Source organism: Podarcis filfolensis, assembly GCF_964270895.1.
Source record: "Podarcis filfolensis genome assembly, chromosome: 9".
NCBI classification, from domain to species: Eukaryota; Metazoa; Chordata; class Lepidosauria; order Squamata; family Lacertidae; genus Podarcis; species Podarcis filfolensis.
In genome coordinates, this window is record NC_139610.1 from 59665018 (window position 1) to 59677260 (window position 12243).

General features: G+C 38.9%; 1 protein-coding gene across 5 annotated transcripts in view; it reads right to left on the reverse strand.

Moving 5' to 3' along the window:
- SMARCAD1 (SNF2 related chromatin remodeling ATPase with DExD box 1) overlaps positions 1 to 12243 on the reverse strand; it is a 44823-nt gene that overhangs the window by 15704 nt on the left and 16876 nt on the right. For 4 of the 5 annotated variants that reach the window (XM_083571074.1, XM_083571073.1, XM_083571072.1 and 1 more), the window contains 5 exons: positions 11340 to 11403; positions 10078 to 10169; positions 9132 to 9215; positions 8133 to 8217; positions 3353 to 3747 (listed from right to left, as the gene is read on the reverse strand). In XM_083571074.1, coding sequence (XP_083427200.1) covers positions 3353 to 3747; positions 8133 to 8217; positions 9132 to 9215; positions 10078 to 10169; positions 11340 to 11403 — 720 coding nt within the window. Of the gene's footprint in view, positions 1 to 2699; positions 3090 to 3352; positions 3748 to 8132; positions 8218 to 9131; positions 9216 to 10077; positions 10170 to 11339; positions 11404 to 12243 lie in introns of those variants that run through there. The other variant, XM_083571075.1, reaches the window with a different exon arrangement.

Here is a 12243-nt window from a genome sequence, read left to right on the forward strand (position 1 = left end):
TTGGCTGTTGTGGTGAAGTCTTTTTGAAAGTAAGTTTAAACATCAACAGAATACTTTGAAATTTAAACAACACTGAACCACCAGGAGTAGAAAAGCGTGTTTGTTTGTTTGTTTGTTTGAAAAAATCCCACAAAGTTATTTTAAACAGGAGATTAAAAATTCTATTAATTATTCTAGATGCCTAAAGCTCAGGTTGGCATAAAGATAAAACTTATAATCTTTAAATAATGCACCTCAAGTGAAACCATCTGCTATAAAAACCACCCATTTTGTTTCATGTCAGATTGTTAACATCTGTTTCCAAGTTACAACAAGAAGAACCTTCAGCTGTTTTCCAACTTGAGCCTCATGAACAATATGATAGGCAGTTTATGCAAAAGCTGCTCAGGTTTGTCCATTTGATAAGTACAACTGCAATCTGGATACAATTCAGCATTTTAAAGTCCCACTACCAAAAGACCTAGAAAACCTCTGCAGGGGCCTGTGGGGCAGTCCTGGCCAAGATGATCCGACTTGGTTTAGGTCAGTTTCATATGTCTATAGTTAAGTGCAGAGGTTGTCTGAGGCCCAGGGCAGCAGTCTTAATTAGAGTAATGTTATAAACAAAACAAAAAAGGCAGCCAGTCCCTGGCGGGTCCCCTTGCCAGCTTAGCCCTCTGAGTTCTGGGGCAAATGTACCTCGCTGCCTCCACCCACCTACCCCCTGCACAGATCTGTTGCCCTTTCTGAATGCCACTGGTTCTTCCAAGGTTTCTCTCTTATTATTATTATTCAACTGAAGATGTAAGATAATTCAGCTTGGGGACCTTCTGCACGCAATGCATCTACTGCCAAGCTGCAGCACCCTAACCTATAGGTAGCTTGAGCTCAATACTTCCCAAAGCTTGTGTATGTCTCTGAAGTCTTTGAATCAAGCCCTCAATTTAGCCAAGTTCTATTCTTTCCAATGAGATCTGCAGAACTAAGGTCTCTGTATACACATTTCATTTTAACCTGTGATTGCCGGACTGTTACGGAGAACTGGATCTTGCATGCATATTGTCTAACAGAAAAAGTTTCACATTGTCCATTAGGTGTTTTTTGGGGGGGGAGAGTAACAATATACACACTAGTTTCACAGACTTCATGCTTTCTCTCCCCCCCCCTCCCCTGGAAGAGTAAAATAAGCTACACATAATTATAAATAGTTCAGATGAGGTCCCCACTACTCTGTAATAAGCACTAATACCCTTTCACAAATTTTAGACATGTCTTCTTTATATAAGAGTATAAGCAGGCAAAATGACCTGCACACAAAGGTGTTCTTCCTCAGGAGAGAACCCCTTCTGTTGGAGGAAAGGAAATTTGGATATAACCCAACATATTTACCATATTTTTCCATGTATAAAATACCCCCATGTATAAGACACTCCCTATTTTTGGGGACTCTAAATTAGGAAAATACCCCTCAGCACTACCCGTGGATAAGATGAGCCCCAATTTTAAACCTAATTTTTTGGTAAAAAAAACCCTAGTCTTATACACGGAAAAATACAGTAAATAATGACTTTGCCACTAATTAGGCATATTTCCCACTAATTAAATTCATGATTTTACACACAGATTAAAGAAGCCTAATCTAAATTTACAGTTTCCATGAATTAAGGTATTTCAGACTATGAAGGAAGCATGCAAATTTTAAAAACATGGACTAAATATGGAAACACTAAAATAAAATTAAATACTTCTAACATGTGCCTTTTGGATGTAGACTAAAACTGTTTGGTTACCTTTTGCATTCAGCAAAATAAAGCTAGATTTAAACATGTGTCAAGATAGCATTACTACTTAGTAGCAAAAACGTTTGGCCTGCTCTGCAGAGTCGGCCTTAAGCACATTTAAAAGCTACTCCTTCAAACTTTCAAGATCTCCAATTTGCTGCATTTTATTAAAACTGTGGGCATGTAGTTACAGCAACTATGCAGCTCTCCGGGTGCTGACAAAGAGCTCTTATGAAAGGGATTGTTTAATACAAACAGGCCCACACAGCTTAATTGTATGGAACTATTTCGGAGGATGGCAGCCCTTTAGCAATTACTTTTGCAAAGAATCTGTCTCGGCGAAGCTCGACATGTTTCAGAACAGACAGATGTTCCGTTCAAAGGCAAAGGCTTCAGGCAAAACAGTCTCCGAAGCAGCATTTCAGTAAAGCTGCACTTCTGTGAATTTGCGTACACTCTTTAAAATATAAAAGTTTGAAAACTTGAACAAGTCATCCTAGGAACTAATGATGAAATGCACCATTATTTTAAAAGATCACTATTATATATGCTGTGCACAGCATATATAATAGTGGTCTTTTAAAATCAAAACAAAACAAAACTGAACATATACATAAAAATGCAATTCCCATCAACTCCCCCCCCCCCACACCTGAGAATACTACTTTTAAAAATACAGTCGGTACAACACCTAACTGTCAAAAGGGCCCATTTACTACTATTTCTCTAAAACCACATCAAACAGAAATCACAAAGTTAAAAATACTGTAATTCCACAACTTTTCTTCTGAATTATTAGCATTTTCAAACACAAAATCAGACTGCTCTGGCTAGAGGCTATTCACTTTCCTGGAACATACATAGCTCGAAGCACACAATTATAGCAAACATTTGAAAAATAAATAGTCCAATGACTGGGAAACCGTACCAAGTACTCACCATTAGCTAGGTTTTATTCTTTCCTTTCCTATGTTAAGGTTTTCTGACATTGCTTTTGAAAACTGTAAGCTACAGCACTCCATAAAATGGCCACATTGCTCAGCTAATAAAACCAGTGTTAAAAAGACAGAGCATAAAGATTTAAAAGGAGGAACAACCACCAGAAAAATCATCAAAGGAACCGTTTCTTCAGTGAAGCTTAAAATATCCATCCTGGCATCTTCAATCATGGAGCAACCCTGGAAGTTGGTTGCTGATTCTCTGAAGTAGTTGCAGCAGAAATTCTGCCACATTCTTGCCTTCTGCATGGTTTCTCGGCTGCAGCAGATCAGAACAGGCTAGCAAACAACAGCTTCCCAAATGAAAGCTCTAAATTCTTCTTCTACAGTGAAATGAACCAAGTTTCGGTGCTCAAGAGTGAGTGACAGTGTTGCCAGCCAATCAGCTTGGGTTTTTCAGGAAAATCACCCCTTAATTCATTCAAAATTAGGTCATCTGACACTATTTGAAATGCTATTGGCTTAGAATGAGCATAGTGTTTTAGCCTAATCAGGAAAAGGCCACCCATCTATGTCTTTTTGGATTTAAGGCATCCTTGACTATATTACCTGCTGTATATATATATATATTTTAAAGAATGAATGCAGACTTACCAGAGCTTCCCAACTATTAAAGGGACGGAGCTCTACTATCTTCTGAGCCTTTTTCTGAGAGCACTGGGGGATCAAAGTGAGTTCACCCAGTGAAGCATCTTGCAGGAAACTAAGAATTTTAGTTTTGTAACCATCCTCCATCACATCATCACTACCACCGTAGTCCTCATCAAGGGAGCTGCCAGCTTCCGAAGCAGACTCGTACTCCAAATCTTGAGAGTCCCTTTTAGTACTCCAGAATTTTTTCTTTTTATCTTTCTTTCTGAAGCCGTTCTCAGTTCGTGTGGAGGATTTCTCTTTGAGCTTCACATTAGCGTCATTCTGGCGATAATGGCTGTTATTAACGGAGACCCCCTTTCCATTTGAAACTTCACTTTTGGAGGGGTATTGGGTATCTGTATATGCGTTAAAAAAAACAACACAGAGAGAACTTACAAGAAGACAGTAATGATGGGGGGGGGGGGGAGAGAGAGCTGCAAAAAACCAGTGCCTACTTTATGGAATAAGCTTCCATTTCCTTACTCAAAAACATTTTATCCAATATTTGGCACTATTCCCATGACTGCATTGTGCTGCTCTGATATCTGACAATCATAACAGAACATTGCACAATCCTATTTAAAAGCTTAAATATTATTGTTAGTATCACATACAGGTGGAGTAAGAGACATTTTCTTCTCAAGCTCTAAATAAATATTAACTGGTTAAATCAGGACATTAAACAGCCATTGCTTTTCACTAATGTCTTGCAGAACAGGACATCTGTTGTTAGTTTTAAGCAAGAAGTGCTATTTTGTACCCAAATCTGTTTTAATGTAATGACGACACATTCAGCAACAGTAAAACATGCCTGTATTGCTTATTTAAAACACCTTTTGCAGTTCTGTACTTTTAAATAATTCAATTATATTAGAAGAATTCACTGTAAAACAGTAAATAGTTCCATAATAAAAGGGATTTGTATTTTAGCCTTGATAGGGAAGTCAGTTTAGCTATTTCACCTATTATTACAGTATAAGTATACATTAAAGACTTTTAATAGAAGTAAACGGAATGCAAGTAGCAGTACATTGTTATATTTAACAACAGAAGTTGAAAAGCGTATTTTTCAGACAGCTCACCTCCTCTTATGCTGTCCCTAGAGAGGCTTATCTTTTTGTTCTTCTAGACTTTTTAATTACAAATGCTACTTTTATCTGGTTCTTTTAGACTCTTGAACCAAATTATCTTTTTGACAGTTTTAAATAGTTTTAGCTGCTATGTCTAAGCTGGTTCTCTAGGATTCCCTGCTCTAATTTGTATTAATTATAATTGTTTTTACTGTTTAAACTGTGGGCTGCTTTTTTATTTCCAATAGGTCTATAAATCACCCTAGGGAACCACGTTATATGGATGGCTTACAAATATAACAAGCACATACATTCCTAAATAAAAGTTGGTAATGTGTATTTGTGGAACACCTACCATGGAGTCACAGCAATTAATTCAGTTCACACAAAACTTAAAATAAAAGTTAAAGGAGTCTGTTTGCAGATGCCATAATAGGTAACGTAGTGTGTTCTAATGTAGCAAGGTCAGGATACCAAAAATGGTGAGCTATAGGAAGCTTTTCGACTTGTACTTCTCAAAGAGCAGCTCCTTACACGTATGGCAAATTGCTTTAAAAAATGACAGGACTTTGTGACATGGTGTGTTTGTGGGGATGACGGAGAGTAAGATGTGTAAGTATGCTGCTCAAATGAAAAATTCTACTAGGCTGCTACAAGTTCCTGTTTTCACACAAGCAAGTATTTGGATCCTGGCCTCAGCTTTTAAATGTGCTCATCATTTTATAAGGTACCTTAAATATTACGCCTCTATTTAATGAAGTGTTAGTAATGCAACTTTTAAAAAGAGAAGCAAGCAGAACACCAGCAGTAACATGTGAGAACTTGAGGGGGCATTGTACATCAGTGTTCAACACAGGACATTCCTAAGTCACCTGCTGCTGGAATAAGCCAGCAGTTTCAAATTATTCAAGTGCTTAGGGGAAGGGACACCCCACGCCCATAGTACAAAAAATATCTGGTACTACCCATTTCTGGTTGTTATATAGCACACTTCCCATGGCTACCGCAGAAATGCAGAAGCTGAAGCAGCCACAGCAGCTGCGGTAACAATTAGGGTCCAGGATACTGACATTTTACATAATTCAACCAGCCAGTGACAAGCAGAAAGGCAGGAAATATTTTAAAATAAACGAATTTGTTCCAGTATTTCTCTTGTTATTTGCCATGATCTTCCAGACACTTATAATCAAGATGCTCAAGCCTAGTCTCTTTCCCAAACACTTTCTCAGTTGGTACATAAATTTACTATTTTAAGCGCATTACTATAAACCAAAACACTTTACTTATATAAAACATGATCCGATTTACAAAGGTCTGAGCCATGAGAAAATCAGTGTGGTTCCCAAAACTGTCCTAGGGGAACTTTGGGAATTACCTCTAACACAGAGCAGGGAGGAGAGACATGCATGAAAGCACTTGCACATGTATATTAGGTCCTTCTGGATATCGGCCTAGGCTTGGAATGCAAACACATTTATTTGGAAGCATCACTTGGGCTTGGATCGCAAGGTCTTCTAGCTCAAGCAGAAGGTACCCTTGCCCACACAAGCCTTCCTACACAGCTTCCCATGCCAAAAACACATAACACCAGTCCTGAAAGATCTACATTGGTTCCCAGTACATTTCCGGGCATAATTCAGTGTTGGTGCTGACCTTTAAAGCCCTAAACGGCCTTGGTCCAGTATACCCGAAGGAGCGTCTCCACCCCCGTCGTTCAGCCTGAACACTGAGGTCCAGCTCCGAGGGCCTTCTGGCGGTTCCCTCACAGTGAGAAGTGAGGTTACAGGGAACCAGGCAGAGGGCCTTCTCAGTAGTGGTGCCTGCCCTGTGGAATGCCCTCCCATCAGATGTCAAGAAAATAAAAAAATATCAGACTTGAAGACACCTGAAGGCAGCCCTGTTTAGGGAAGTTTTCAATGTTTGATGTTTTATTGTATTTAAAATATTTTGTTGGAAGTCGCCCAGAGTGGCTGGGGAAACCCAGTCAGATGGGCGGGGTATAAATCTATTATTATTATTATTATTATTACTACTACTACTACTACTACTACTACTACTACGACTACTACTACTACTATTATGAGGACAGGAGTCTGAAGGGGAGAGGAGGAAAACCCCATTGTGTAAATGGAGCAGAAGTCAATAAGCAGAGGTCATCATGAAATCACTGTACTATTTTTGAAGATGCCCCAAAAACTAAAATAACCAGCTTTGAACACAAAATCAGACAAAAAAAACCCCTCTCATTCAACTGGTAACTGCAAAGTATATTCTAGAACAAACAACGAATTGCAGTCATTTTCATTATTGTTGCTTTTCTAGCAATTTGATCTGCTGATGGTGTTGTTTTTTTAAAAAATCAAGCAGAGAATATGTTGGTAGAACCAAAAGGCTGGGAAGAAGCTGGTGGCAGCAGCAGTATATGGCAGCTCTCTAGCAAGGATATGAAAGTCTACTTAAATGGCATCAGCGATCACCAACAAGACTGACTTGAAAGCTCAGGAAACAGTACATCTGAATGTCAGAAGTAAAGCTTAGTAACAATCAAGAAAGGGAGGATGTGAAAAATGTTGCATCCTTCTTGACAATGCGGTATGGCAGTCTCTATTAAGTATTCTACAAAGAATCAGACAGATTCCTTCCATCAGTTTACAATCTAAAATATTTTAATTGTAACAGCAGCAGTACAATGACATTAATGCAGGATGAAGGTGGCTAGTTGAAATATGCAGAATGCTTACACTGCAGCTCCACTCTTAGGGACAAAGGTTGCTGCCTGATAGTAAGTCAGACCACTGGTCCATATAGCTCAGTACAGTCTACACTGGCTAGCAGCAGCCCTCCAGAGTTTCAGACAGGAATCTTTTTTATTCCCTACCTGAAGATGCCAGGAATTGAACCTGGGACCTTCTATATGAAAAGCATGTGTGCTGCCATTGAGCTGTGACCCTTCCCAATCTTAGATCCCTAGTTGCGGAGGAAAACATGAAGAAAAGGAAAGAAACAGAAAGAATGGCAGGGACAGAGAGCAATGCTAAGTTGCTTCTGCTCATATCATTTTGGGCTCTTCGTTGCATAGCAGAACCTCCGTCACTAAAGCCTCTCCTGAAGTCATTTGTGGTAAGTCAGAGAACATTTCAGAGTGTTGCTTGACATGAGTGAGAGACTGCAAGCAGGAACAGCAATTTCTGAAGTCTGTCTAGGACCCAAACTCGGCCCTCCAGATGTTTTGGGACTACAACTCCCATCATCCCTACCTAACAGGACCCGTGGTCAGGGATGATGGGAATTGCAGCCCCAAAATATCTGGCGGGCCAAGTGTGGGGATGCCTGGTCTAGGAAGACCTTAGGCATGCATCCACAAGGCTCTCACCAAATGGTAAGAGATTGCAGGATTGAAAATACATTGCAATACTGCTGCCTACAATGGCTCCACAGTTGTCACTCAAGCCTTTCATCACTTAGTGTTCCTCAACTTTTACTCCATCACAGAATCATTGATAGTAAAAGCTATATTCTTATATCAGCGTCTGACATGGTCATTTTTTCCATTTAAAAATATTTCACATATTACTTACAACAGGACATGTAAACTCCTTGGAATGGATAAAGCCTATATGGGTGTGTGTGTGTGTGAGAGAGAGAGAGAGAGAAAACAAAATACTCTTTACCCTCATGATCTTCCATGAATACTTTTAAAGATTCGAAAGCTTCCTGAAATATCCAGTTGTGTTCCCGAAGTACATCTCTCAGCTCCTATTTAAGAAAAAGTCAATAGAAATCCTATGTAGTCACAGAATTAACAGCTTATGAATATCAATGTATTATCACAACTAGACAAACATCTATGCAGATTAAAACAAAGAAGACAATCAAGGAACCTTCTCATTTACAGCAACTATGAGAACATACAATATACACTGCAGCTACTACTGCCCAGTGCAAAACTGCTCCTTACCCTTACATTTTATCCAATAATTAAAGCTGAAAGTACTCCAGATCAAAAATTAGCAAAAGTACACTAGCTCCAAATTCAAGAATGCCTCACATTATTTCTTTACACTATCTTCTACTGTAATAGTAACTGTCTATTCTAGCTCATAATGTGGATTGACTGCTTAATCTATTCCTAGATTGCTCAATTATTACACATGCTATTATATATACTAACAATAAATCCAATCTCCAAGTGTCTACCCTTATGTAGCCAATATGATACCATTCATGTAGAAGAAGGAGGTTTTAGCAGGCTTGGGGTAATCCCAATGTTGGCAGAGGTACAAGACTTTAGAAAAGCTTAAAGCAGTGATGGCTAAACTTGGCCCTCAGGACCAGTGGTCAGGGATGATGGGAATTGCAGTCCCAAAACAGCTGGAGGGCCAAGTTTGGCCATCACTGGCTTTAACGGAGGGTTGATGAGCACTGAGTGTCTGAAGGGTGGGAGGATAATGGAAAACTGGGGATGAGGGAGAATGGAATGGAGTATCCTAAAAAAAAAGTACACGGCTGGCTGACTGGCAGGCACTTTGACATGATCAAGTCACTTAATCTCTTTTACGCAATTCCAAATTCCTATGCAAAGGGAAGAGAGCTAATAACAGTAACTAGAACGTGGACTAATTTTTGTATGAGGGTTATATACAACACATTTTTGGCTGAATGTAACATACCTCTTTATCCAAGCTGGGAAATTCTTTGTGCAGTTTGCTTACTAGATTTTCACGCTTTTCCCATTGATTCTCAGGACTCTGCAACTACAGTTCAGAAAAGATTCATTTATTTTAGACTTACCCTACGCCACTAACTAGACAACACACTTGCCCACTGAATGAAAAAGGTAACTTGAAGGAACCACAATTGTGTGTGGTCCATGGGTGAGAAACCTTAGGCCTGGGGGCCAAAGGCAGCCCCCTGCAAGCCTTTCTAACTGTCCTTCACAACTCTGCCCCAACCTCACCCCCCCCCCTTGACTAGTCCTGCTTCACACATTCCTTCAAGTGTTTGTGTGGTTGGAAAAGTCCTTCAAATCTGATAATGCCTTTTACTTGCCTAGGTAGAGAATAGAGAAGAGTGTGTGAGTGTTTGTCGGACATTGCCTACTGTACAAATGTTAAAAATTTCCCCTTGTTGCACTGCTCACTTTTCCTCAATTAACCAGAATGTGGCCCCTGGCAGGCTGCCCATAAAGTAACATGGTCCTCAGACTGGAAAAAAAGTTCCCTATCCCTGGTGTAGCAGATACAGCTAAACCTCCAGATTCATCAGCTGCACTTATTGTAGCCAGATATGGATTAATGTCTTCACCAAGATTTTTTTCAGCACACTTAAGGTTTGAAAACTTCATCTGTGTATTTAGAAAGAAAGCGGTCAAGAGGCCACACAAAATGGCTTAGAGGAGTTGGAGCTGCCCAAACGTCTGTGATTTCCCCCCGGTGGACTAACTCGGACATGTGGCTACCAAGTCATGCATTAAATACAGAAATTTCAGTGTATGACTCATCTTACAAATAATTAGCTCAGGAACTGAGCACACATGGAAAATCTTGACAAGGTGTTTACTCAATGAGTGCTAATTTAGGGTTCTGTATGTAAAGGAAGTTACAACCAGCTACTTACAGGATCAAGCTTTTTCTTTTTCGTATTTTGGTCATCCTCATCTTCGGTACCATCGTTGGCACTTTCCTCAAGTTTCCTTTTGCGAGAGCTGCCTTTTGAAATTAAAAAGGGGATTTTAAAAAAATTGGCAACTTCTTGCAGTCCAGTATCAAAGCACTTTGTTGCTTAGCAATTAATCTAAATGCCCTTTAATCAAAACCAAAAACTGTTTTTTACTTCAAATTAACCAAACAGTAAAAAATGTAGAAATTTTATTGTATACTAACATTTTTGTTATGAGTTGGCAGTTCATAAGAAATAAAATAAATAAAATTTTGCCAGTTTTTTCTCTCCCACCCATCCACCAAACACACACACACAAACCCACTGAGACAAAAAAAAAATAGCAGATGTTCAGAAATTCCTCCTTCTTTTAAAACTTGCTCAGAATCAAAGGAACCATGCCCTTATGTTCAGGCATGTTTCTTCATGTCTATTATTTTATACACAGGACGACTAGCCGAAATGTTTTTCACAAAAGTTTGCTGTTAAAAAAGATATACATTTGAGAGGCTATAAAAAGATGTAAAATTTCAGTTTTAAAAAAAATGAAAATTGGATGGAAGGGGAAGCCAAGGAGCAAAAACAAACAAGGAAAGAAATGCCATTTTGAGACATGCAAGAGATGTACAGTTGAAATAACTTGTAGCCAAAATCCAAGACCATACTATGTAGTTAATTCTTACTTCTGAGTTAATATGTGCAAGAGTGTGTTGCAAGTCCCCTTAACATCAGTAGAACTGACTTCCACAGATGATACCAACTTATCTGTATGCTATCACAAGTGAGATCACCACTGCATTTGCCAATACCTAGCCTTCAAACTGATCCTGATAATATGAAGCAAATGGAGTACACAAAATGGAACTTAACCAATATTCATGTGAACATATGCAAAATTAGGCATAGAAATGCTTTGTAGATGGAATTATATCTGAATTTATGAATCAGCAATGAAGGGCCTTAGACAGTTAGGTCCCCAAAGATGGGTATGGGCAAAGATGGTATGGGCACCAGTGCTTTGCAACTTGATAATAAATAATCTAGGGTTAAGGGCGTCCATATTTGCAGATGACATCAAATTATTTAGAGTGGTTAAAACAAAAAGGAATTGCATAGCATTTTCTGTGCCAGCCAATGCTGAAGTGCTAAAGGTAAAAAACTAATGCTAAAGGTAAAAAACTGCTTGGAAACTATTAACAGAAAGTACCAGTACTTCTTACCTTCCTCATTCAACTTCAAGCCTTCAGCTATAGCTTCATCCATTGTAGCAGTTGATGATATCAGCTAGAGAGAGAGGAGGAGAGAAAGGACAAAACAGTCAACAAACATTTCTTTATTAAAATTAGAGGAATTTCAATTATATTCTGAAGAATTTACAGTGAAATCCTATGCATGGTTTTTGAAAGTTCTTCTGTATTCAAATTGTCCACCCCAAAAAATATGAATTTATGCAAATTGGGAAAACTTGCTACTGATAAAGGGAGAGGAGTTATGCAATACACTGTAGTCCACTGGAAATCCATTTGCCTTCTGAGCTGTTAGGAGACATTGCCCACATTATTTCAACTGCATCATGACAGTCACAATGGGTCAAAAACTTGTTTAAGAGGGAAAGCAGAGATTCTCAGGAAGCTGCTACATTCTGCATGCCCACTCTACAATTCTTTCACTGGCACTATTTAATGATTATATGCTGCTATGAGTTTCAAAGAGCTTTCCATGGACCACCTCAGCAAGCCTTTAAGCTTCTACTTAAATAACATTTACTCAAGCTATTCTAATAATTTTTATGTGCCCTTGGGGGCGGGGGGAATCACACTTTATAGGACAAAATGGCAAGAGTATACATACTAAAACGAATGAACTCATGAAAGGTAGATAGTATAAGAGACTAAGTTCTCAGGCTACTATATATAGAAGAGTTGCCTACCCAAGATCACCTACTCTGTTCACAGCAAATGCAAGATTTGAAAACAGAACTCCCTGAGTCACAGTGTGTGAGAGAATGAGTGAGAAGGTGAGAGTAAGTAGCTCACTTCCAAGTGCACACTGACACTGCTTTAAGACTAAATATTGTAATTCATTCTTCACAATATTTTATGACTGGTGCTCCTTTCAAATTAG